Consider the following 26695-nt stretch of genomic DNA (forward strand, 5'->3'; position numbering starts at 1 on the left):
CTAGCCGGGTGCATAATCTGCACTCTCCACTGGCTTGTGATATTTGACTCTTTGCGAGTAGGAAATGGCATGCTGCATGTATAGAATTGAGGAGGTGAGAACTTTTTTTAATGTCTGGCTAGTAGCTTGCAATTAGCCCCCTGCTGCTAGCATACAGATTACTACTTAACCCTCTGTGAATACCTAAATGCACTTCCCCATCACCTTGGCTGAATAGCCCTCGCACAACTGCCATTTGTAGCCACTCCATTAGCCCAAAATGTTGCTCCCTTTTTCCTGCACTGTAGACTTGTCAATGCTGCTTAGATAAATTATGTTCTCAAAGTCTGGGAGGACTAGAACAGGCCATTGTTGGGCTGATGCAACCTCTTCTGGCCACGTCCTGGTTTGAAAGAAAACCCCCTCCATTCTCAATAAAGGTAGTCATCCTTCACTGCCACGAATGAACCGAGTGGGGAACTTATTTCTTTTTTGCTTCTGTTTGAGACTTCAAAGCTAGATAAATGCTGCATTGTGAGCGGCAGATCTAACAGAAAAGCTTCACTCTTTACTCAATGTTAACTGTGGCAAAATTTCACTTGGCTCGCTTGTGTGGTATTATTGTATTAAAGATCTTTGAAACCTTTAGGTTTGAGATGCCATACCATAGCCTTGCTTTCCCGAATGTGGCATGATCTAGGGCAGGCATTTTGTTCTGAGGGACTTTTGAAGTTGCTGGTGTTGGACAGTCTATTGTCCTGGTTTTGTATACTTGTGATAAATGTGTAGTTTTGATAAGCTGCCATACATAGTGTTCATGCCTTCAATGCAATAGGAAATCACTGCACCTGATCAAGTAGAGAGAAACTGCAGTGGTGATCCACACGGGTCCAATGGATTGCTATTTCAGTTGATTTGTAATTTAAGTCTATATTATAATGGATGCATGTTTACACTCTCCCAGAACCCTCTTGCGCTCATAAAAAAAATGACTTGGTCATTCTAGGGAATTTGCTGAGTCATTAGTTTCCTACAGAAAAGCCATTCTATAGTGGGCATCAAGTCTCCGGTAATATTGTATTACAAATTTTTTTTTTTTTTTTTTTTTTTTTTTTTTTTTTTAAGCCTGCTCCGCTTTCATTTGCAGGGTCTTCAGGAGCTTTGAAAGAGTGGAATGGGATTGGTTTAACCCATTCACTGTTAACAGCGTCTATGTTCGTCATGAATCACTGTAGGCTCTGACGACACCAGCGTGAGCAAAAATGATGGCTTGGTCAAACAACCTGGATGTGTATTAGTAGGGTTGTTTCAATTGAAGTATTTTTGGCCAAACTAGCAATGTCCATTATGTATGAGCAATTTCTTTCTTTCTTTCAGATTGAAACGAACTTGGATATAAATCTTGTTGGGAGGCTTATTTTTTTTTTTTTAAAGAAAAAAAGAAAACTTGTTGGACTGTTGGAGCAAGCTGCTTAGCTGTGCATAAACTTAAAATCAAGCTTGCCTACATTGCAATAAAAGGACTCCTATATATTGAGCGAGACTTTATTTATCTCTTCATTTTGAAGAGCCTAATAAACTGTTATTACAGTTTTTCTATTGACTTTCAACATTTGGACTTGGGAAACTTTCTGAAGACGCTATACAGAAAATGAGTACCGCCAGAACTGAGAACCCTGTTATAATGGGTCTGAACAGTCAAAATGGACAGCTGCGGGGGCAAATGAAACCCACTTTGGGTCCGGGAGTTGGGGGAATGCACACACCTCAAATGAACCATCTGAAAAATGCCAGCACAATCAACAACGGCACTCAGCAGCAAGCACAGAGCATGAGCACCGCCATCAAGTAAGTATTTGGATACAGAAAATGGCAACCTAGTTTGTGGTAATCTGTTCGGGAGTTGTATGTCTAGGTAATGGTGGAAACATGATCTTCATTGGGTTAATGTTTGAGTTCTGAGAATGTTTTAAAATGATTCTTCAGACAAATTACCTTCAGCAGAAAATGTACATTTCATGTGTTGGGTCTGTAAACAATACATATTGAAATCTGATAAATGTCAGGGGTCGAAATTAAGATTAGATGAGCAGGAGCTAAAAGCAACTCCTGGGTTTCCGGCATTAACCAGTGAGCAGGATCTACCACGGGGAACCAGGAGCTGGTACACTGCGACGTAAGATTCAAATTAACATTTTGCTTATGAACCCTGATGCTTTAACTTTCATAATACATGTGTCCTAATGCTTATTGTTTGCAATAAAGCCTTTATCAGTTAATCAAAACTTTAATCTCATTAAAGAAGCATTTTACAAAATTGAAATGAAGCTTAAGATCATAAAAATGCAAAGTACATTTCGCAAAGCATAATAAATGAAGCATAATTTGTACAGTCACTTAATATTTAATTCAATGCCAAACTCTCAATAAAACCCACAACTGACAATGGAAGTAGTTCTTCTAGCTAACCAATCACACCAAAAATCTACTACCCCCCCCCCCATTATGACATCTGTCCTGACATTTTTTATTTTTAATACACTGGCTGTTTCCCTGATAACTGCACAAGACATAACCAAATGCTCAAGATCTTCTATTAAGTCCTCCTAACCACAGAATCTGCAGTTGGCAGTGCTAATGGAGCATAGGCCATATCGTAGCATAAATTGTTGGTACGGATCTGGTGCCATCTAAACACCAGAAAGTATCGGCTTATTGATCACATAGGGTAGGTTGACATATATGGTGCTAGCGACCCTTGCTTTTATCCTTATTCCTTCCATTATGTCCATCCAGTCTTGTTAATATAAAATAGTTTCACCTTTGATTCCTATTAAGGTCATTTTTTAGTAAGATTCAACTGAGTTAACATTTGTATGCACAAGTCAATTTAATTTAAAACTGGAACCTTTCTAATTAACATGTTTTCTAAATCGCAATACAAAGTTGGCTAAAGGATAGATCATTTTTCCCAAAGAACACAACGTCTCCATTGCGCTCTACTAATCAGTTGACACCCAGCTCGTACTGTATTTCAACCAAAATAACAGATTTCTGTACTTTTGAAACTTAATGCCAAAATATACTTTCAATATGTGGTAAAATCTTGAAAACACCATCAAAAATGGACTTCCAATTGCATAAAGAATTTTCAGCAGGATTTTAGCCCTCATATAATCTCAATGTACGTATAAGGGAAAACGTACCAAAACTGGCATCCACCCGAACCAATTGGTTGACCAGCGGTGTAAGGCACAAGCTTTTAGCCATTATTTGTTTGTTTCTTCTGTATTGTAACATTATCAGAAAACAAAACACTTGGCTGTCGGCTTAAGATTTGTCTAGTCGTAAACAATACTGTAAAAAATAGCTGTTATAGGCATTACCACAACATACAGCCCAGTGCAAATTCCGCTTCCCATCTCTGTCAGTCAGCCACCCCAGCTCAACCGTCCCACACCTTTTGCAATTTCCATGGACATCCTCTGGCCTGGTAAATGCGCCGTTCAAGGGACATAACATCTGTCATCTCGGCTGTCCATTGGCTAAATTGTTGACGGTCTACTGAACCGCCCCCCCCCCCCACATCATTGCAATTACTTTTAAAACATTTTTTTTAATTTTTTTATATAAAGTCCCAGTGCAACAACCAGAAATCTTTTCATTGTTTACCCCGCATCCCCCCCAGATTCCAAATACAGACAGTTTAGGAACACAGGGGATTGCGGACCCTATATGGGACAGTTTCCGGGTAAACCTCCCCCCAAAAACTTGCACACATTCCCATAAGATGTGGAAAAAGGTACCCCCAGGTCCACCACATCTGTTATCTTGGTCCGTATTAAATATTTTGTATTGGATCAGGCGTAGGCCTAACTTGGCCGCCATCCCAATTTCTCTCAGGAACATAAGTGCTTCGACCCACGTCTCTGGTTCCAGTACCCCCCCACACCCCCTTCCCACTTCCTTTTTAAGTTGGGATAGTTCAGGGGACCCAGAGGCTGTCAGTACCTGGTATAAAGTTGAGGTGACCTTCCTGCCCATGTGCTCGGGAAAGACCGCCTCTAGGGGAGACCATGCGGGTACCTCTCCTAGAACCAGGAACTGCGATCTCATCGCATAGGTTAGCTCTACATACTTATAGCGGTCACTCCCTGGCACCCCAAATGTGTCCTGCAAGGTCGTGAAGCGAATCAGGACCCCCAACCCAGACCACATCTGCGAGATTCCTTATCCCACTTTTTGAAATGCCCCATTTTCCTGAGTTCTGGGAGAAACCTATTGTTCCAAAGGTTGCTCCAAGTGGGCTTCTCACCCCCCGCCCCCACACCCCATGTCATGGTGTGCTTAATGCCATACTTGCCTAGCGTGTTTGATTAGTTGGGAGTGCCGCGTCTGTGGTTTTCTCCCCATATAGTATCTGTTTGGACGCTCCCCCTCACCCCTTCATCGCCACGTGTGGGTGCCATGTTTCCCAATGTAACTAGTTGTCTATCATGCCCATTTGTGGTGCCCTGAAACACCGTTGGAGGCAGGGGATCCCCAGACCACCCTCCCACACCGAGCCTTGGAGTGTCCTAAGCGCAATGTTGTCCCCCCCACCCCCCCCCCCCCCCCCCCCCCCCAAGCAGTCCCTGGAACAGAACTTGCTGAGATTGCCCCAGGCCTGGATCCCTGGTGCTAGTCTGTGGGTCCACATACATGCACTAAAGTCCCCTTTCTTTAAGTGCTGACCTCCTTTGTGTCACCCCAACCATCCCTCACCAAAGGGGGGTGGGCCTGGGTCTCTTTACATGGTCTGTATCACAGATATTTTGCTGCCTGGTGATCCTGCCTCATAGCCGTTGTATTATCCCTGCTGGGTCGGATCCAGCCCCAGCAAGGGTGGGGGAGGTGGGAGAGATGGGCCGTACCGCCTCTCCCATGGGTGTGCTGTAACCTTTGTGGCTGGGCTGGTGGGCAGGAGGACCCTTCCCCCGCTGTTGGTACTGCAGGGTCGGGTCCAGCCCCAGAAGGGTTTTCGTTGATGGCGAGGTGTTTGCAGATGGGCCCCCTCCGCCTGTTCCCCTTCCTCGCTACCATATGGTCGGATCTGGATGCAGCCCCAGCAGAGGGACAGGCTGTACAGCCTCTCCCGCAAGTGTGCTGTGATCTGTGTGTGGCTGGGCTGCAGGCGGGAGGGTTCTTCTCTGTTGGCTGCCGGGTTGGGTCCGGCTTCTGGAGGAAGCGGACCGAGTCTGCACACCCCCAAACTCCGAGGGATTAATGTGGTGCTTGGACAGCGAGGCAGCGGGCGGACTCGCCTTACCACTCCAGTCTTCAATCTCCTCCTCGAAGCCCCTCAGAGCTGTTTTCCTGGTTCGATTTCGGTCAGGATTGCAGCAGCAGGGAGCTGGGGTCCTCTGGAGTCCAGCACAACCAGAGATGTTCCTTGCCTGTACCAGGGACCAGGACCTGTGCCCAGGATGTCGACTTGCCGGACAGAGCTCATTGTGGTCACGTCCACATTCGTCCACGAACAGCGCCCCCATTCTCTTGTGTTGAATTAATAGGAAAACCAAAGTAAATAACTGTTCACATGCCCTGATACTCGACCTCGAAATGCAGAAGATCTTATCTTCCATGTGAAATGTGTGATTTTTTTAAAAATGTTTTTTCTTTTTTTAAATCCAATTTATCTTGAAGGGTCTGTCAAAAAATTACTAAAGGCATTTTGAAGACCTATTTGGTGGTGGTGAAAATTAAAATAATCAGCATAACTTGGCCAAATCACTCTCCACAACTCATTCTAGGTGGAGCCAGTGCCACAACCCCACACAAGGAGTCTTAGATTTTATTTTCCTCATCCTTGGCGGAAGAGCAACCTAACTTGATTTAGGTCACCCACTACCATAGGATGCGCCCCTTTCACTTACTACACGAGTCATTTACATAGGAAGACTGACTTTTGGAAGTCACTAACCCCTTCAGTCCAATAAACATTAATGATTAACAAATGTATTACCTGCCCTCCATATTTCAACTGAATGTGTAGCTAGAGTACCTCTACAACCTCCAAACCAACACTGGATTTGATCACAACCCGGAGTCCACCCAATATACCCATGCAGGCTTACTGAAGGTGGGATCTACATTCATCAAAGGATGGTTTTCCTTCAACCACGTCTCTTGTGTAAAGACCAAATTCTATTTCAAAATTCTACCCAGAATCAAATTGATTCAGATGGCCTCTGGTGTTCCATGATGATACGGAGCACTCTTGGAAAACCTGTTCCCCCCCTCCCCCCAATTTAATCCTAATCCTGGGGGTGGACAAATGAGGGAGGATTACCTAAGTAGGGGGTCCTTTGGTGTGGAAGGAAAAAAGTCTTCTGACAAGACGCGGTATGACTCATTCTCCTCACAGGAAATATCCAACATCCTTGGCAGATTTATCGTATATTGCTACTCTTGTCCTGTTAACCTTCAAAGCGCTCCGAAATATTCCCAATTTAAAGGGAAAAGGAGAGCCCAAAAGAAAAAATGTAAAATCGGTTATCCCTATCCTTGAATAGTGACTCACCCCATTCCCCCGAAGTCTTCAAAGAAGACTACAATTAATTGTCCTCAACAGACCCGAAAGCCCAGTTAATTGCCAGAAAAGGGAAAACGCTACCATAAGAAAACAGTGAACCATCCTTTTAACAGAACTCCTAAATACTATTGTAGGAAGGGAATAAAGAAAGAGTTGGACATATTTTAGATCAATTACGCAACGTGAACCCAGTCTTGTGGTAATGCTACAACTCCCAGAATTCCCCTCCTTTCTTTTTTTCAACCCAACTGCGATGAGCAAGAGGACTGAGACTAGGAAGGTTACCACTAGTGATCTGCAATGGCTCTGTCCCACGCCAAGCAGGGTCAGCCCTCGGTCACTGCCACACACACCTGAAACACATTGACAATCTGAGTATAAAAGGTGGCGCCCAGGAGCACACAAGGAACGAGACGTACGAGAAGGAACAGCTGAGCAAAGGCGGATGGAAACCAGGCTGTGGAGAAAAGATGCGGAATGACTGCGATTGAGAGCAAGCAAGGCGAATTTGCCTCTAAGAAGCAGAAGAGGTTGAGGGGAATGCCAAGAAGCTAGAGGAATGCTTTCTTTGATGTTCTGAAGGTTGCTAGTTTTCCTGGAGCGGCAAGAGCATCCAGGAAGGTCTGAGAGGTGAAAGGGAGACTCTAACCTCGGACTTGATAACCGTGAATGCCGTTGAACAGTCACAGCCGCAGAGTTCTTGAATGGAGAGCTCGGTTTGTGAAAAAGTGAGTGATAATGTTGCGAGCAAGGCTACATGTGTGAGGGCAGACGTGTGGCGAGAGACTCGGAGCGAAAGATTCAATTGTTCAGAAGTAAAAAGTAGCAGAGTGGTCCTGCGGAAAAGGAAAGGCGCAATATTGAAGTCTCTGAACTGTAAAACACTCCCAGCCCAAAGGAGCTGAAAGTTGTTTTGGGAAACCTTTTTGAAAAGCAAGTCTGACAGGGAGGCCGATGAGGCATAAGCTGTGATCCTGAAAGAGCTTGTTAATGAATAAAGAGAACATTTAACAAAACCTACGTGCTAAGAAAGCCTCTATGAAACCAAGGTGCTAGGGCACGACTAACTGTGATTAATGGAAAGTACAATAACCGACACAATTCACCTTGAAGTGTTCATGCATGGGCCTCAGTAAATCCATACAGTTTTGAAGGTCTTCGATGTGAAAGTGAAACGACAACCAAGAAGGTTGGGGAAGGGAATCCTAAAGTTGGAAAACAAATTGAAAGTTGAGGCCCATACTCTGGTGAGTGAAGCCCGAGGGACCTATGGTGAAAGATTCACCCTGAAACCCTGTATTACCTGTACTTTTTAAAAATGCTTTATTTAATACTTATCTAATACTAATACTCATAAGTTCACGTAATTGACACAACCCAACTACCTCATATCTTAATCACAATGGGCAACAGTGGTTTAAGTATTTCTACATTCCTTTGTTCATACCTTCTTAGTCCAGTGAGTCATTACATTTATGTGAGTGTATGTAAGTCCTTGTGCTCAGGGGGGTTTATTATCGGGGGAACTGAACAATTTGTGCATCAAGGCCTTCAAAGTCTCCACACACCATGTTTTCACCTTTTCCCATCTGTATAGCCTCATACCAGACTCCAGTTTCGGCCATCGCTTTGAGTCTGCCCACCATTTCTTTAAGCAAGGGCCTTTGTTGGACTTTCACGCCATCGCTATACTACTTTTCCCCAGTACCCAGGCCAAATCCATCATATTTTCGGGGTTTTGCCTTTTTCGAATGTGTGAAGATCCCCAGCAAACGGGCTTCCGGGGTCCGTGCATACCTTCAGGCCATCTCTGCGTCTGCATCCCTCTCCAGAACCCTTCAACCACGTGACATTTCCAAAACCGGTCTATCATGTCTGCATCCTGACCCCCTGCATCTCGGACAGTTTGCCCCTTTCAAACCTGGGAACTTTGATATAGTCCTATATGCTATATGTAATACATAAAGCTTTCTCAATTTCAGCCTTGCGTTTGTCGAAACTGGATACCCCAAAGCCTGCATCCATTCTGCCTCTGAATTCCATTCCTACATCATCTTCCCATTTGGGTTTGCCTTTCGATTTGTCCTTGCATGTAGATCCTTGATACAATCTAGACGCCCCCATGTCCACCTTCAGATGTAGCATACAGGAGCTCTAGCACTTTATCCTCTTCCACGGTGTCGATGGCTGCCCCCACCTACTATATATTTCATGCCTCAATCTAGAGTACATTAGAAATTGACCCCATACTCTTCTATTACCCCTTGGAACTCTAGGTAAATCGTGCAGAAGCACATCTCCTACTGTTACCTGACCTCTATTTTCCCAATGTGTCCTATACTGTATTAGATCAATTGCTTGTGTGCCATATATCGCTGCCAAGGGTATATATGGGGCTTACGTTTCTTCTAGATTCAAGATAGTCTTGGTTGTATTCCAGATTCTCTTGCCCAAGACCAACAATCGCAGGGTATTTCTGATCCTATTACTCTAACCAGAGGACTTCTTTCAGCAGGTAAGAAGTTATCTCGGCACTTAAGTCTGCCTTACTTGTCTCACTGTCTGTCAACCACACAAACACGTGTTGCAGTTTCCCTGCCAGGTAGTAAAAGCTCGAAGTGAGGGAGCTGTACTCCTCCTGACTCGTATTCTTTATACAAAACGTTAAGGGCTTTCCTGGTGGCTTCCTGATCCCCATATAAAGCTCCCGATCAACTGAAGGACCTAGGGATAAAGAATGGGACAATTAAATAAAAATCGAGCAGGCGGGGGAGAGCTAGCTATCATCTTTAGTAATGCTATTCTACCAATCGGAGGGGTTGGTTTTCCCAAAACCTGATCGGGTTCTGCAGCCCACTGCTGGCTTTCAGTGTATTATCCTGGTTGGTTTCTCTTGCATCATGATGTACATTAATCCCCAAATATCGGAAGGTATTTATTTTCCACTGGCGTCCAAAGGTTGGTAGTGGGGGACTCCGTCTCCCACTTCCAACCCGCTATTGGAAGAGGCAAGATTTACAGTTATCCTTGATATTTTGCTAGGTTATCCAGTACCTCCAGGTACAGGTGCAAGTTGTCGTCTGGGGTGCGCCTGTACAGCAACATGTCGTCTGCATATAGCGGGACAACACGGTGCACCCCACCCACCTCGAGTCCTGCTCCACTGAACTCCTTCCTCTGAAACACTGCCAGCAGTTCCAGGGCTAGGATATAGGGCACCCCTGTTTAGTTCCTCTTTGGATGGGAAACTGCTCATATTTACCAGTTTGCACCCTCGCACTTGGTCTGTGATACAGCAATTAATTCACCTCATAAACCCATTCCCCAGCTCAAAACTTTCCAGGGAGGCAAGTGGCAATTCCCACTTCAGCGCCGAATGCCTTGATGGCGTCTAGGGTCACCAAAACCTATCCCTCTTGCCATATCTTGCGTTGCATCTATAATGGTGTGTTACCTTCTCGGATGTCGCCTTCCCTGGGCTTGCCCTGTCTGATCTGGGTGAATTGCCACTGTAAGGATATTGCAGTCCTGATATTGGCCGATATGACTGTCCCCTTTCCCTGATTTTAGGATCGGAATTACAATGTATGATGCCTCGTAATGCTGCCTTATCATATGCATCTTCAAATGTTTGACGCAGTTTTTGGGCTATCTCATCCATATATTCTTTATAAAATTCGGCAGGTAATCAGTTGGCACCTGGTGTTTTCCGTGTTGGTAGTGTGGTGATCAATTCTTCTATCTGTAACAGTTTCCCAAGTTCCTCCGCCTGTGCTGCATTTAGAGTGGGCAAGTTTATTTTCAATAGTCTCCTCAACCTCTCCTATCCTGCTCTCTTCTGGTTCACTATATATAGTTCCCGATGCATTGTCCCAAAGGTCAAAGTCATTTCTGTGACCTCAAACTCTTCACAATAGTATTTAATTTCAGTGATCCCTGCCTGGCTGTGGTCCTTTGCTCAACCACGTCAACAGCCTACCCGGCTTGTCCCCTTGCGCATGCACTTTTTCTGCGAATCTTGTTTAGCCATGCCTCCCAATCTCTCCCAGTGTTCTATGCATTTTTGTCTGAGTGCCATAGGAGTGCTCTCTCTCTTGCCCTCCAGTACATTCTTGGTCTTCCCTCTTTCTCAGTTTGTCAGCCAGACCCCTCTCCAGTGCCCTAGGGATGGATCCCTCCTGGTTTTGCGATGGCTGCCCCATGAATCACTACTTTAAATGCATCCTATAGGGTCCCCCATTAGGCACACTTGCTTCATTAAATTTAAAATGGTCTTCTGTCTGGTGCTTCATAGCATCCTGGAAAGGCCCGTTCCTGAGAGCCTCGGCTCTTAATCTCCACTTGGGGATCGGTGCTGGTTCATTTAGCACCCACTCGACAGTTGGGGGCGAGTGGTCACGGTCCTGCCCTCCTATTCCCCCACCTGATCCATCCTGGAGAAAAAAACGAATCTATACAGGTGTAGACATGGTGTACCGCAGAATAATAATTCTCTGCAGGGCCCCATCAACCATCTCCATATTCTGGTAATTCCAGTTCCTCCAGCATAGTCTTAAGAACACTTGCCGGCTGAGACGGGGCTCCATGCTTAGTATCCGACCTGTCCAATACTAGATTTAGGGTACAATTAAACTCTCCTGCCCACAGCCTGGTTATTCCCACATAGAGGGCCAATGATTGATATGTGCGGAAGAAGGCTGATGCGTTAGGATTAGGGGAATAGTTGCTGATCAAACATATCTTTTATCCACAAAGCCATGTACCAACCTTCCGTCTGTTTCCCTGACCACTTTTATTTTGCGGAAGGGCACCGTTGGGGCTATCCAAATTAGTAGTCCTTGCATAGTTGGAATATGATAACCCAAATCCTGCCACCTTCCGTAATCTTTGTTTGCAGTCGAGTGGGTTTCCTGCAACATCACTATTTTAAAACCCTTACTTTGTATGTATTCCATCACTCTAAGCCGTTTCAGTTTTTCGTTCCGGAATGTCGGGGACTGAATTCTTTTTCCCAAATCCGCCATTTGGGCCATAGAGCTTTCACCCTTGTCCACTTCACCCTCCACCTTCTGCCCATGATGATCCCCTCCTTTCTCCTTACTGTCAGTGAATCTTCTGATCGTAAATTCTGTTCAATAAACTGTGCTAACTTATTCAAACAACTTAAGAAAAAAACAACCACTCATCGGAACATTCCTGTTGAGGTGATTACACCGTTAGGCCCGTCCTAGTCAAAGACCTGGTGGACAAATACCCACAGGTATCAGTCTCCCAAATGGGGGAAAGTTGGGCCTGGGAGGGGGGCCCCTACCCCTGGCCAGCGCTCTGAACTTGCTAATCTCCTATGCTTGTGTTACCGGTGACCAGGATTCTGATCCAGTTTGCTTTCCCGAAGGATGTCTTTGCAGCGTTTGTACTGTAATAGTACAACATTGTTACCAATGGTAAATCAATTGTCCCTTGTTTTCATCGGCGCCATCCATGCATTCATGTCTTCTGGACTATTGAAAAAACAGGGATTTCCCTTTATGGAGGACTTTTAGTTTTGCAGGTTAGAGAAGCCTACATTGCTTTGTCTCAGTTTAATTGAGCAGGCTTTCTCCCAACTTGCCGGGGTATAATCCAGGTACATTGCTAACGTGGCTGCTCCCCTCATTATCACTCCCCATTACCTGGAGAAAGCCAGTATTTTTTCTGTGTCACTGAAGTTCAATATTTTTGCTATGATCGGCCTAGGTGAAGCTCCTGGGGGAGGTGGTCTTGTCAATGCTCAGTGAGCTCTCTCCACAGTAAACCCTTGTGATGGTTTCCAGATCCAATTTCCTGGAGAATCATATTTTCGACAAACATGGTTGTTTTACCTTCATCCCCCCCTTTCCAGCAGACCCAGAATGTGTATGTTACTCCTGCACGCTCTTCCCTCTGCATCCTCAGCAGGTTCCTGCAACATTCTCACTGTTTTGACCAGTTACTGGACCTTTCTATGCATGTCATTCAAGGCAGACAATGGTTCCACCACGGTTGCCTCTCGCCCACCCTGCTCACCAGGTTTCTTTTTTTTATTAGTGGTCCAGAAAAACACAAAACACAGTTAGAGCTTCATCATACAGATCGCAATCATCATGGTACGGTAATGCAGAGGAACCACAGTACATATAATATGCATTTTCCTAAAGCGGCGAGTCTAAACATCACCTTCACCATCAGATATCATATCACAAAGAAACATTCTAAGGGTCCCCAAATATCCTTAGGTCTGTACGCCGAAGGGCGTGTGAGAACAAACTGCTCTTCATCCTCATTCACATAGACCAGTTCCCGGAGGAACTGCTGCACAGTGGGTGGCGCCGGACTTTTCCATTGTAGCAGAATAAATTTTTTGGCCACTGCACATGTGACATTAAACAGTTTTCTTGTCTTTTCGGAACGCGTTCCGATGTCCCCGAATAAATATTTCTGTGGAGTCAGCACCGGGGGGGATTTGTGTGATTTCATCTAGTAGATCTGCCACCACCGGGCAGCTCCAGTACATGTGGAACGAGCCAGCGTAGTCTGCTTTGCACTTTGGGCATTGACTCGGAGCGTTTGAAACAAACTTGGCTATCTTGGCCGGGGTGTAGTGCAATCTGTTAAGAATTTTAAATTGGATCACTCGTAGCCCAGCATTCAGGGAAACCTTCTTGGTAAGTGAACAATACCTGTCCCAAGTCTTATCATCAATAGGGATCTGGAGATCTTTTTCCCATTTATCCATGTTAAAATCAGACGTGGGTGAGTGTGCTTGTACCATGGCATATAGGCTGGACACACTCAAGCGGCTTCCGGAAGTGATCATCTGAACGCAAGGGTGTGTAGGGGGTTCATCAGGGAAAGATGCAGTGTTTCTGGAAGGCCGACCTCATACGATAGTATTGCAGAACCCTAAGTGGGCCCCTGCCAAAAGCTCCAGTTATCTGCTGAAGGGTCACGAACTTTGCATCGATAAACATATCACCCAGGCACATCTCGTCATCTGGGTCCTAGGCTGACCGCAGGCAGACATCATGTGTTGGAGGGATACCAGGGTATCTCCAGAGGGAGACCTCCGGATTATACAGGGTCGACGTCCCAGTTTCTTGAATATTGCCCGCCAGGCAGCGACCGTACTACTAACCGGGTTGAAATCGCATGTATCCCCATAACGATCATCAAAAATTACGGACTGTATCTTCGTGGGTACAGTGGTAAGCTCTTCTACATCCACATGCGGGGGGCCCCCATCCCTGGAATACCAATATTTAGAGAATTGGGCCTGGGACACATGATAATAAAGTTCAAAGTCAGGAGCCGCTAGACCACCTGAAGAGTATGGTTCAGTTATCTTTCCCCACCCTATTCTTGGAGTCTGTCCATGCCAAAGGAAGGCCGTAGCCATAGACCTAAGTTTAGTAAAAGTCTTCCCGGCCAAATCGGTATGTTCACAAACAGCTACAGTAATTTGGGGTGGATTACCATTTTAAGGACTGCTATCCTGCCATGCAGTGATAACGGGAGGCGGTTCCACAATAGCAGTTTAGTCTTCAAGGCCTGTAACGTGGCATCGTGATTGTCAGTGTATAACCTATTTTTCCCGTGCGAGACAAGTATTCCCAAATATCTGATGGACTCGTTGGACCACTTCAGCCCGCCCAGAGAGACAGGGCAGTCAGTTGCCGGTGTAAGAGGAAAAACCTCTGACTTATCCTTGTTTATGGTGTAGCCAGAGTATGCAGTAAATTCTTGAATCGCTGCCATTGTGGGAGGTAGGTTATTTTCCGGTTCACGAATATGAGTGTCATCAGCGTACAGGGATATTAGCTGTGTGGCCCCCTTCAGGTTAATGCCCCTATTGGAATGTCGAAGCCTGACCGCAATTGCCATTGGTTCTATTGTCAAGGCAAATAGTATAGGCGAAAATGGGCAGCCCTGCCTAGTTCCTCGCCCCAACAGAAACATATCTGAAATTGATTGGTTTGTCAGCACCCGGGCTCCGGGTTTCGTGTAAAGCAATTGCACGTACCTAATAAAGTTCGGGCCTATCCCAAATGACTCCAACACTGCCAGCAAGTAGGCCCAGGAAACAGAGTCGAAGGCCTTCTCAGCATCTAATGATACAGCCACAGCGTTCCTGCCCGGGTCAATTTGGGCAAGTATGTCAAAGAGCCTACGTAGGTTAAGTGCCGTAGATCTAGCAGGGATAAACCCATTCTGGTCAGGGTGGACCAATGTAGGGACCGCCGCCAAAAGCCTGTTGGCCAGTACTTTGGCAAATATTTTGGCATCTGTATTAATGAGAGACAGCGGCCTGTAGGACGACATATCCTGGGGAGGGCGGCGTGGTTTAGGGAGAACAGTTAACACCTCTCTCATGGATGGAGGTAATATGTTACTTTGAAGGGATTCTTCCCAGACCCGCAATAACAATGGAACAAGCTCCGCACTGAACTCTTTGTAGAGCTCTCCACCCAGGCCATCCAACCCTGGAGCTTTATTGGGCGTTCAATCCTTAATCGCCTCAGCAATCTCATCTGTAGTGAGAGGTTGGTCCAGTGCAAGGCGGGCCTCCTCATGGAGTTTCGGCAGCGTCAGTGCCGCAAGGTATGTCCCTATCTCGGTGGCCGATTTAGTACCTCTATTTCTATACAATCGTTCATAGAACCCCGCAAACTCAGCATTTATTTCTTCTTCATTCAATACAAGCGTACCTCCAGGCGTCTGTATGCTGGTAATTCGATTTGGGTGCCTGTCTTGTTTGAGTAAGTTAGAAAGTGACCTGCCCACCTTATTGCCTTCGCCATATCTACGGGCTCGGATCGGGGATGCCATGTACTGTACTTCTCTAGAGGCCAATTTACTGAATTCCTGAAGCTGTTTCTGTATGTCCGCTAATAAGTTGTCATGGGTGCGAGCATAAGTGTCCTCCAGTAATTTCAGTTTACCTTCAGTCAGGGTTAGTTCAGTCCTGACTCCTTTAAAAAGACCAACAGATTAAGACAATAGCGCACCTCTGACCCAGACCTTAAAGGATTCCCACACTGTGGAGCATTTATCGACTGAGTATGTTGATTTCAAGGAATTCAGCGATCTCAGTGTGCAACCCCTCCACCACCCCGGGGTCCCTCAGCAAACCCTCGGGCATCCTCCACCTCCTAGGGGGCCTAGGGCAATTGTGAAACGTGACCTCAAGTGTTATAGTGGCATGGTCAGATAGTGTGCAGGCCAGTATTTCACATGCCTTCGTTCCAGCAATCAAAGAGGGGGAGACAAACCAGTTATCGATTCCTGACTCGGAATCATGTACCGATGAATAGTACGTGTAACTCCTCGTAGTCGGATGCAGAACTCGCCAGGCATCCTCAAGGAAAAGCTGAGAGAACATTTTGTATAGTAAGAGGCCCTGCTCGGTGCTCTTACAATTGTGCTGGATCTATCAAGCACCGGGTCCATAGCAATATTGAAATCTCCTCCCCAAATTATGGTAGGGATATCGACAGCAGCGATCAATTGGTATACATCAGCATAAAAGGCGGGATCATCAATGTTAGGCCCATAAGTGTTGACCAACAATATCCGCTGACGTGAAATCGAGCCCCAGACAAGAACGGATCTACCCCTAGGGTCCAGTTTATGGCCATCGAGCCGGAGCAACCCCCCTGGACTGGGATGAATAGTTGGTACAGAACCTGGACTTGCCCCAACCGGGCATGATGACCTCATTATCAGTTCCCACAGTATGGGTTTCCTGTAGCATAACAATTTGGGCACCATGTCCGACAATGTAATTTCCCACCTTCTTGGCTTTCCAGCTTGTTCAGTCCCCTCACATTCCATGAAACAAGTGTAACCCTCAGAGCATGAACAGAGCTTTACAGGAAATAAAATACACGGATAGTAACCAAAGCGTGAGGAGAGCTTTACAAAAGAATTGTGTGGATAGTAACGCAAAACTGCCAGATGTGGTATCATGCATCTTAGACTGTGTCAGTGAACTCCAGACCACTAGTATCAACAGTAACCCATAATCACTTCCCAAAAAAACCTTCTTAGGGCAGATACCCATGCAGAGGGGGAGCCTTCCCACTCTACAACATGGGCTTCGAAAAAAACAGTCCCAAACTTCCCACCCGCCACCCTCACCGTCTCCCCCAACTCGACAGTGTCCGACCCCAAACTTGTGGAATATTCCCGGGGTAGCCATGTTGCCTCACACGACCGCCATCCCAGGCCTCCAACGCCACCACTCACAGAAGATGGCTGTCTGTAATCTCAGAACAAAAGGACCCATGACATGGGGCCAACAATCACTCACTGCCAAAACATGAAAGATATGCACTTCCTAGTCCGCTGGTCGAGGTCTATTGTTCGGGGCTGGTCGCTCCCCTCTTGGAGGGAGGGGTATAGAAGATTCAATATATGACAGGGCTTCGGATGGGTTCTCAAAGTGCGACCTTCCAGCGTGCTAGATTCTCATTTTGGCCGGAAACATTAAGGCGTATGTGATCTGCCGTTCTCTGAGGAGCTTCTTGACTGGTTCATACGAGCGTCTGCTCGCCTGGACAGAGGCGGATAAATCAGGATAGATATGTATACGATTGCCCTCATTGTGCAGTGTGCCTGTCTCTCTGGCCAAACGAAGGATTGTGTCTCTGTTCGTGTAGTTTAGTAGACGAGCAATTATGGTTTGCGGTGGTGCCCCAGGTTTGGGAACCGGCGCTAGGGTGCGGTGTGCCCTCTCAACAAGGAAGTGTTCGGACAATGCATTGGGCCCAAATAAGGATTTAAAAAGTTCTTCCATATGTTTCTCCATTTGGCACTTGCCGGGATTCGGCTACACCAACCACGTGGACGTTGTTTCTTCTGGACCTAGATTCAAGGTCCTCGCACTTACTCTGCAGCTTGCTCATAGTGTCTTTGATATGAGATATATCTCGACTTTGGTGCCCAATAGTATCCTCGGTAGCACTTTGCCCTCTGCCTCAGTGACATGCGCACTCTCCTTATCGATTCTGGCCTTCAAGGAGCCTGTGGTGGCAACTATCTCATCCAGTTTGGTATTTACAGCCAGGAATCTGTTCTGAACTAGCGTGGCCAATTTATCCTCTGTCCAACACATCCCGCTCGCCCTCATCCTGCTGGTTGTCAATTGGCACAGAGTGACTAACCGTATTGGTAAATGTGTCCACAGGGCCCTTCTTCCTGCCACCAAGGGTCTTCGAGGCTCTGTTTGATTTGCTGGGCTCCCCCATGATTGTAACAAATCTATTTGTATATTAGATCTAACACAGGATCTCTGCAGGGTCGAGGCCCCTACTTCAGGGAGCGGACACGAGGGGACCTCAACTAAATGCGAGATAAGGATGAATTGTATCCTCCCACGTAAATGATGTCCAGCGGGATAACCAGTATAATGGCCCCCAGGGGTCCCCACCAGCTGGCAGAACGGCCGCGTATCAAATGCAACGAAGTACTAGTAGTCACAACGAGCAGGGATCAGCCACAGCAAAACGCAGGATGCATTTCAGCCCAATCCACAAATAAACTGTGGGTCTAGAGAGGCAGGTAGAAAGCGGGAGGCCCGCAGCTCTAAATCAGGAGTTCTCGAGAGAAACTCCGACCCCCAGCATCGGACGCCACCTCACCCGAGCGAGATAATCCAGATGTCCCTGGTGCACAACCCAGTTGGAAGCGGCCGTACGTGGGGCATCAGCATTCAGCAGCACGGCAGCCAAGAAGCATCCGAGGCACACCAATTCAAGAAGTAGGAGTGTGGGACCAGCGGTCCATATAGCCCGCCCCCGGCAGCAAGCCAAGCGGAGGGGCCCAGAGGGGGGCAGGCAGCACAGCAGGGGGTCCACGTCCGCCAGAGGGACTCAGACTCACGAGGGAGCGGCACCCGCGGTACCACCGGCAGCCTACCCGGCTCGGAGGGCTATGCGGCAACAGGATCGTGAACCGGCAGAAGCTACGAAGTATCAGGGCGAGGGTAGGTGGTCCAAAAAGCAGCGACGGGTCCAGGAATGGGCCGGAACACAGTCCGACCATCCAGCGTAGCAACGGGTCTTCACAGGTCCTCTCCGTCTGATGTCAGGATCTGGCGCCAAGGAGGGAAGCTCCGCCCAGCAGCGGCCCTCAACACACAGCAGCCACGGTAAACGGGTAGATTCCTCCAGAGCCGGGAGCCGGCCCGGGAGCGCCGCTCGTGTCGGCGGAACTTCACGAGGGCAAATCTCGGAGATGCAGTACTATTCAGGACTCAAACTTTCACCGACCGTGAAGGAGCCTGGCCGCAATAGGCCCACCAAATTGCAGCAAACCAGTCAGCCAGAATACGGATCTATAAGCTCAGGATGTAAAGGCAGCGCGGGAGCCTCGGGTTTAAGCAGCCATTTTCGCAAAGCGCAACAGCGCCCCTGCTCACCAAGTTTCTAAGATCCTGGTGCAGGAGACACAGCACACTTGTCTATTCTTGATCCCATTGCAGGGCTATGGCTTCCAATAGTCTGGCATCTGGGCCCACGGGTGACGTGACTGGACTTAATCTTGTTTTGCGTCCCCTTTCGTGGCAAATGTCTCCATTTTAGTCTGACTGGGCGTCTCATGTGTTTTTTCCTGATTCCCTCAGGCATATCTTACCTATGCAAATGGTTATCTCCCCCTGCCCCACCCTTTTCCTCCTTGCTGCAGGTGCCGCCCAAAATGCAGTCGGACATGCCAGCAGGGCAATGCCTCTGCTGTTGGCTGGTAGTCCACTTTCATATGTTGAAATGTGTTTTGGGGGTTTCTTAGATATCAATGTGTGCCCCGTGACCAATATCATTTTGACTTTGATAAGTGTGTTGCGCATGTGAGCTATTCGGAGGCAAAGACCCCACTTCAGGTATATTGAGTAAAGGTTGACTCAAAGAAACTGCGCCACAAACTCAATAGTTTTTGGATTTATTGGTAACGTAGTTCCACTACTGTGGCACAGCCCTTACAATGACATGTTTCGGCACGTCCCGTGCCTTTTTTAAAAAAATATCTGGACATTATTCGTTGTTGGAATAACATACATTACTTGAAATCAAATAAGTGCATTGGTATATACATTTCAAGCATGACAGATGAGGGAGTGGTTGGGCGATTAGGGTCAGATAGAAAACATTTGACGGACCACAAAATTAAGAAAAATACCATGAATAAGTCATATACGTATCGATTATCACATACCTGAAACATCATGTCTTATTTGAAGAATTACATTCAAATTATTCATTTCCTTCCCCACTTCTTTCTTTGACACACCCCTTCTTTATAATTATATCACAACTATACAGGCTGCAACCCCCATTATTGGTCAGTGTGAAGTCCTTATGCTTCCATTAACATATTACTTGGATCACACAATGTTTACACTAAAATGTTAATGCTCATCTTCTATTAGTCATGAATTAAAATGTATTATTTCATCTTGCCATCTAGGCAAGTATTTCTCTTTCAGTCTTGGTCCGAAAATTTCACGGGTTTAATCCCACCTGTAAAATAGTTTTACTTCCTTATTTAAAGATCCCGGTAATCGGTTGTTGGCATTATCTGGCACCTTCGCTCGGTTGCCTCACTCATAACATTTTTACATTTCTCTTCGTTTCAGACTCCTATCACTATTCGTTCAAAATAATTTCTCTTTCCCAAGTCCCCAGAGGGTGCGTGCAAAAAATACTTATGGCTTTATGCCAGGGCATACCCCCTCATTTGTTTGGACTCTTAGTTTATCCAAATATAATCGCTGTATCACTGTCATTGCCTTTAAATTTATACAGGCAACAGCAACTGGTCGTGCAGAAGACCCGAAATACCATGAAACAAATCAGCATTTCTTTCAAAAATGCATTCGCAGTCATGTTAGCATTTGCATTCAGTAAAATGTAATCGCTATAATCTCCGTTATTGCTATTAAACACCTTGTCGTAAGAGGACATGAAATGCCGACAAACGAACGTCCGTTTCAAAAATGCATTTGCAGTCATGTTGGTATTCTCGTTCATTTATATAAGCACTTGGAATATATCTAGTTAATGCAGAAGTACATGCAGAACTACATCCTGCTGTCCGTGCACAAAAAAAGGCAAGAAACGTACCAAGAGAACGAATACCAATACAAAGACAGGTCCAGAACACAACATCAGGAGAAATTGAGCTTTGTAACTACATTTTGTATAAACCACTATGAAATACAGAAAACCTTATGTAAGAACCTGGCATCTTTTGAAATTGGACCCGCATGTATCCAAATTTGTGGAAGACAGCCTGAGAATCATATACAAAAGGGCTAAGAATTTGAAAAACAGTTCGCTGATGAGCACTGCATACCAATTGAACATGGTTGAGATTGGATACTCAAGGCTTTAGGAAATGTGGTACTTGTTTGGTAGGATATATGTGTAACATGATAGTAACATTTGTATTTTCAATGTATTGAAGTGTGTGTGTGGAGTGTATTACAATACAGAATTGAAGGAAAGTGTTGGCTTCACTTACCAGAAAACTGGTACTGCATCTACGAAATGCAAGAAGCAATTGCAAACAAATAGGATTAGCCTTAATACATGTCACTGTAATAGGAAGGATATGTGGAGATGATTACGCTTATACAGAATATTAAACGTTTTTAGTGAATATGAAAATGCACTTTACACGAATGCAAGGCAATGAATTTGTTCACAATTTCACTTAAAATGTATTAGTTTGCGGGACCATAACCTTTGTACACACGATACTCATTTGAGAATAGAATGGTTTATTTTATTTCATATCGCATCCTCTTGTGACCTATTTATATCAAGATTTAACACACTATGATGTTCCATGCCGTCCAGGGCTTAATCTCTGCCAAATGTTATAGGCAATGACCTAGGAACACATACCAGCCTATATACATTTTAGGTCATTAATCAAGGAAGGGGAAAAACTTCTTTCAAACATGTTACAGAACACAAATTGTATAGTGCAATTAAGCTGATCGTATAACGCAATGCAATAATGGGAATACCATGTTTTATGAGGGGGAAAAGTTCAAGGGCGGTTTATATATACAGAATACATTTTTTTTCAATAGATTTTTATTAACGTTTATAAGTGACCATTACAAAAGAGAACATAAACACAAAGTAAGTTGGTTGTGAAACAGATAAGGCCCCCTCCCTTCCCTTCTTGCCCCCCAATCCCCCTGGGTCCGGAGCAGTTCCTAAATTCTCGTGGCAGTTCGGTGGGTTTGTGCCCTTTGTGTGCCACCTCTGAGCTGTGCGGCGGGCTCAGACACCATCTTTCGCTATGGATTATCCCCAGGAGGGTCATGGCCTTTGGGCACCACTCAGCGAGCGCTCTCCTTCGGATTGTTCAGTAGGGCTGACCATTCTGTATTAAACTTTAGGTGGTGTCCTTGTAATGAGTAAGTCGGCCATTCCATTGCTAGGAGCGACCAAATGTTTGTGGTCAGCGGGAGGGTGTGCAGATTTTCCATTTTCATGCAATGACTAGGGCCGCCGCCACCATCATGATGTAGAGCTTTCGGTGGGATTTGTTGTTTATTTCCTCTAGTTCCCCGTTCAACCCCATCATGGCCAGACCCCAATTCCCCTCAGTTTTTATACCCAGGACTTGTTCGATAGCTGAATGGATCATTTCCCAGTATTGTGCTATTTTCTGGCATGACAACCAAATGTGGCTCCATGTACCCGTCTGACCACATTTTCCAGCATTCCTGCGATGCCCTTGGGTAAATCTTGTGCAGCCTCGCCGGGGTGTGGTGCAATTGTGTTAGAGGTTTCCTCCACATGTCCCGGATTTGGATTGATCTTGTGAGTTTTGGTATTTGGTTCCAAAGTTTCACCCATGCTGCCGAATCTATTGCGATACCCGTTTCAGCGTCCCACTTTGCTGTATATGGCATGGTTGGTCTTGGCGCCCCTTCTTTTTATGAGCCTATAAATGTTGGCGACCAATTTCTTGTAGCCTGTATTCGTTTTAAGTTATTACTCAAATGGTGTGAGCTCTTGGGTTGCTGCAGCTCTCATTGCGGGCTGGGATAGCCACTGTCTTAGTTGAGGATAGGCGCATCGTTGGTTTTCCCCCAATTTGAAATCTGCTTTGCATTGTTCATATGTTTTGATCTGGGGTCCCACAAACATGTCCCTCACTCTGTGGCAGCCTCCCCTTTTCCTGAAAGCAGCTGAGCCGAGCCCTGGGGTGAAAGGGGGGGGGGGGTTCCTGAATAGTGGCATATAGGGGGGGGGAGGAAATGTGGTACAGGCTTTGATCGCTGCTAGGTCCCAGGCCCTGCCCACTGTCCCCGTGATGTGGCTTGCATACATTTGTGGGGGTCTGTCCACCTTAGGTTTCCACGACGCTTCCTCTAACTCCGTACCCACCACGGCCCTGTCCATCTGTCTCCAAACCTTGCTCCTGTCCCTTTGACAGTCTGACTTTTATTTGGGCGGCTATATAGTGTGCTTTGAAGTCTGGCACTCCCATTCCCCCACTTCCCACTGGCATTCTCATCACCCTCCCCGCCACTCTCTGTGGTTTATGGTTCCAGAGGAAGCTGTCTGTTAACTTATGGAGGGTTTTGAAGAAACTGGGAGGCACATGTATTGGGAGGGAAGTGAAGTGGTAGAGTAGACTGGGCAGGACCACCATTTTCAGAAAGCTGATGCGGCCCAGCCATGAGATGGCCAGTGGTCCCCAGTCTATTACTTTTGTTTTCAGCTTCTCTAGCAGGGGTGGTAAATTTGCTTGGTACAGCCCATCCACTGTGCTAGTCAGTGTTCTCCCCAGGTACTTGATGGAATTTCCTGTCCATGTAAATTGTAAGTTGTGTTTAAGGGTTTGCGTCTCCTGCTGCGTTAATGTGGGGTTGAGGATTTCTGATTTGGTTATGTTCACTTTCAGGCCTGCCACTGCCCCAAATCAGTCGAGCTCTTTCTGGGCCGCTTTCAGGGATGTCTCTGGCCTGATTAAACCGAGGATCAGATCATCCGCAAAGGCTATTTTATGTGGTCCCCCCCCCCAAAAGCCATCCCAGCTATCTCCTCAGTTGCCCTGATTGCCGCCAAGAAGGATTCTAGGGGTAGGGTGTAGAGAATGGGCGATAATGGGCAACCTTGTTTTGTTTCTACTTTCTACTAGGATTGGTTCCAAGATGTGCCCGTTGATGGCTAGCTGTAGAAGTGGGCGCTGATAATTGGCCTCAACTCTTCGTAAAAAAAAAAAAACTCATCCCGGACCGCATCTTCCTCATGGTTGCGAAGAGGAATCCCCACTCCACAATATCGAAGGCTTTTTCAGCGTCTATGGTTAGTAGGAGAGCGGGGGGTGGCCTTCTGAGCTTTTTCAATTAGGTGGGCTATGCGTCTGATATTGTTGCTAGTCTGCCTGCCCCCGACTGATCGGCCTGAACTAATTTCGGGAGGATAAGTGCTTGCCTGTTGGCCAATATTTTAGTGTGGATTTTGGCGTCTACATTAATTAGCGGGATGGGGCAGTAAGATCCGCACTCGCCATACTTTCCTTTTTTGTGGATTAGTATAACTTTTGCCTCTTCCATTGTTTTCGGTAATGATGCCTCTATGGTTATGAGGTGAGGGATCAGATCTTCCTTGTGGAGTTTATAAAACTCTGATCCGTATCAGTCGGGGCCCGGGGATTTGTTGAGTGGGAGCGAGTTAATGGCTGCCCTTCATCTCTTGTGATCTCCCCTTCTAGTATATCCCTCTCTTTCCTGGTTAGTTGGTTTAGATTAACTTCCCTCTGGTATTCTTCCTGATTTTCTAGGGTCTGGTATTCGGTGATGTATAAGTTGGTGTAGAATTTAACAAATTCCTGTTGTATGTCCTGCATGCGAGTGCTTTTCTGGCCCCCCCTGCTGCTTTATCTTTACTATAGTATGTCCCCCTCTTCCTTCCTGAGCATTCTAGCCCGTAGATGGTCTGATATGTTGGCTTTGACATACAACCTCTGCTTAAGGCGAAGCAGATTATGCTCCGCTGCTCTGGTCTGCAATGTGTCTAGTTGTCCCCTGATCGCCCTTTTGATGGCAGGGCTTAGTTTGGGGCCCATTTTGGGTATCTGCTCTTTTAGTTTGGCTTCTTCGAGCCTCTGCTCCCTCGTGCACCTAGCTTTGATCGCTATTATCTTGCCTCACTTTAAGCGAATCCCACCAGTTTTGCCAGCTGGTGTCCCCCACTTTGTTGGCATCTACGTATCTATCTCTTCCGAGACCTCCCTAGCTAAGGTTATGTCTCTGAACAGGTGCCCCGGATATCTCCACTGCCAGAGTGCCCCTTTTCCTAGCTAGCTCTAGGGTCATGGGTGCAGGGTCGGAGAGGGCGATAGCCCCCATGTCAGCGACTTTGCCCATCAGAGGGGTGGACAGCCAGATGTAATCGATCTGCGATCTGTGGGCATGGGAGTAAAAGGTGTACCCCTCCCTCTCCCCCTGATGGGGAATTGTGCGTAGTTCTCTAAGTGTTTGAGTGCGCGTTGTATGTACGGGTCCTGGCCCGTGTTGGGGGCGTATAATGTTGCGATCGTGTATGCCTCCCCCCTTCATTCCACTTGGTTGTCTTTATCTGAACTTGTCACAGTTGGGTCCGGCCTGTCTGTGAACTGAGAACCTCTCCCCCGCCCCCCTTTTTTGCTAGGTTGTGTGGCCTGTAGGATTACCCTGTATCCCCAGAATCTGTTCCCGTGGGTGTCCCGTGTTGGTATGTTTTTCTTGAAGGGCGGCAATGTGCAGGTTTTCTCTCCTGAGATATCAACTTTTTTTTCTTTATTTTTTTTTTTTGCTTGAGCGGGGATTTGAGGCCATTGATGAGCGATAAGATCTTTAGTTGGTTAGTTAGTGTCATGTTTGGTTTTCCGAGTCCCGGTTGTCAGTAAGGGGAGGCCTGTGCCTCTTCGGTGTGCGCTGACCATCCCCCACTTCTCCTTTGGGTGGTCCCGCTCGTTTAATCTCCTTCATGCTGAAAGTCCTGCTCCTTCCCATTTCCCTCCCCTCGTACGGTCCCAAGAGCCTGACCCCATTTTCTGCCCAGCGTGTCCCCATGCAGGAATTCCCATTCCTTTCGCCCCCCCCCCCCCCTCCTCAACCCCTGAGTCTCCCGCACCCTAGCCTGGGACTTCTGAGGTCTCAGTTGTCTTGTGTTCCTGCTTGCCCTGGTTTGACGTGGTTAGCGTGAGGGAGGCCCCCCTTTGTTTCTTGGGCTCTATCGTTATCCATTCCCAGGTTTTCCGAGCAGTTTTTTGGCTGAGCTGTGAGGGGTGTGGAATATGGATATCCTCTATTCCAAGGATGGCGCCCCTTCCCCGCACGTTGTTACTCTGTGATTTATTTATTTTTGCTATCTCTGCTCCGTTGTACGTAATTTGGTTGGTGGACCTTGCCTGGAAAGGTGATTAGGATGTCCCGGGGTCTTGCCTGTGGTTCTTGGCGTTTCGGGCCCACCCTGTGGATCCTGTTAAAGCCGATTTCCGTGCTTTGGCCTTCGTCTAACGGGTCACTGAAGATAGCCTGGGCCAACTGTGGGTCTGGAATAGCTTCTGGTAGAGATTTTACTCATATGTTGAGCACCTGGAGCGGTTTTCTAGGTCTTCGCCTTGTAGCTCCAAGTTGTGGGTGGCCACGGCCAGGGTTTCAAACAAGGAGTCTGCTTTGCATGCTTATTCAGTTATCTCCTGCATGGCCCTCATTAATGTCCACTCTTTCCTCCTATTTTTTTAATGTGCCTTTTTATTTCTTGAATCCCCTCGGCCAGGTCCTCTCTCAAGGTCTCCATTTGTTTTTGTCCCGCATTGGTGATTTTTTTTTTTTTTTTTCAACTAAATCCCCTAGCAGGTCCTTGAGAGCGGAGTAAGTTACCGTTCTCTCTTGGTGATCCTCAGTGTTGTCTGTGGAGGCGTCTGCTCCCCAAGCAGTGTTCGATTGGGCGCCCGGTGTCTGTCATATCTGCACTAGGCTGCCCTCCTGAAGCTTCTGTTTTGGGTGGGGCCGGGGTGTCATTCTTCCTGTTCCTAGAAATCTCTAGGTGGATGGCCCCTGCATGAGGGGGTGCAGCGAAGAAAGCGCAATGCTCCCTATGACTGCTGGGA

At 46.6% G+C, this 26695-nt stretch overlaps 1 protein-coding gene across 1 annotated transcript in view; it reads left to right on the plus strand.

Annotated features, from left to right (window-relative positions):
- DDX6 (DEAD-box helicase 6) overlaps positions 1–26695 on the plus strand; it is a 451657-nt gene that overhangs the window by 24868 nt on the left and 400094 nt on the right. Inside the window, exon 2 of the mRNA XM_069614407.1 lies at positions 1357–1827. Coding sequence (XP_069470508.1) covers positions 1631–1827 — 197 coding nt within the window. The 5' untranslated portion in view covers positions 1357–1630. The remainder of the gene's footprint in view (positions 1–1356; positions 1828–26695) is intronic.

The sequence above is a fragment of the Ambystoma mexicanum genome, chromosome 9 (assembly GCF_040938575.1).
Source record: "Ambystoma mexicanum isolate Mex_15411 chromosome 9, UKY_AmexF1_1, whole genome shotgun sequence".
Classification (NCBI taxonomy): Eukaryota; Metazoa; Chordata; class Amphibia; order Caudata; family Ambystomatidae; genus Ambystoma; species Ambystoma mexicanum.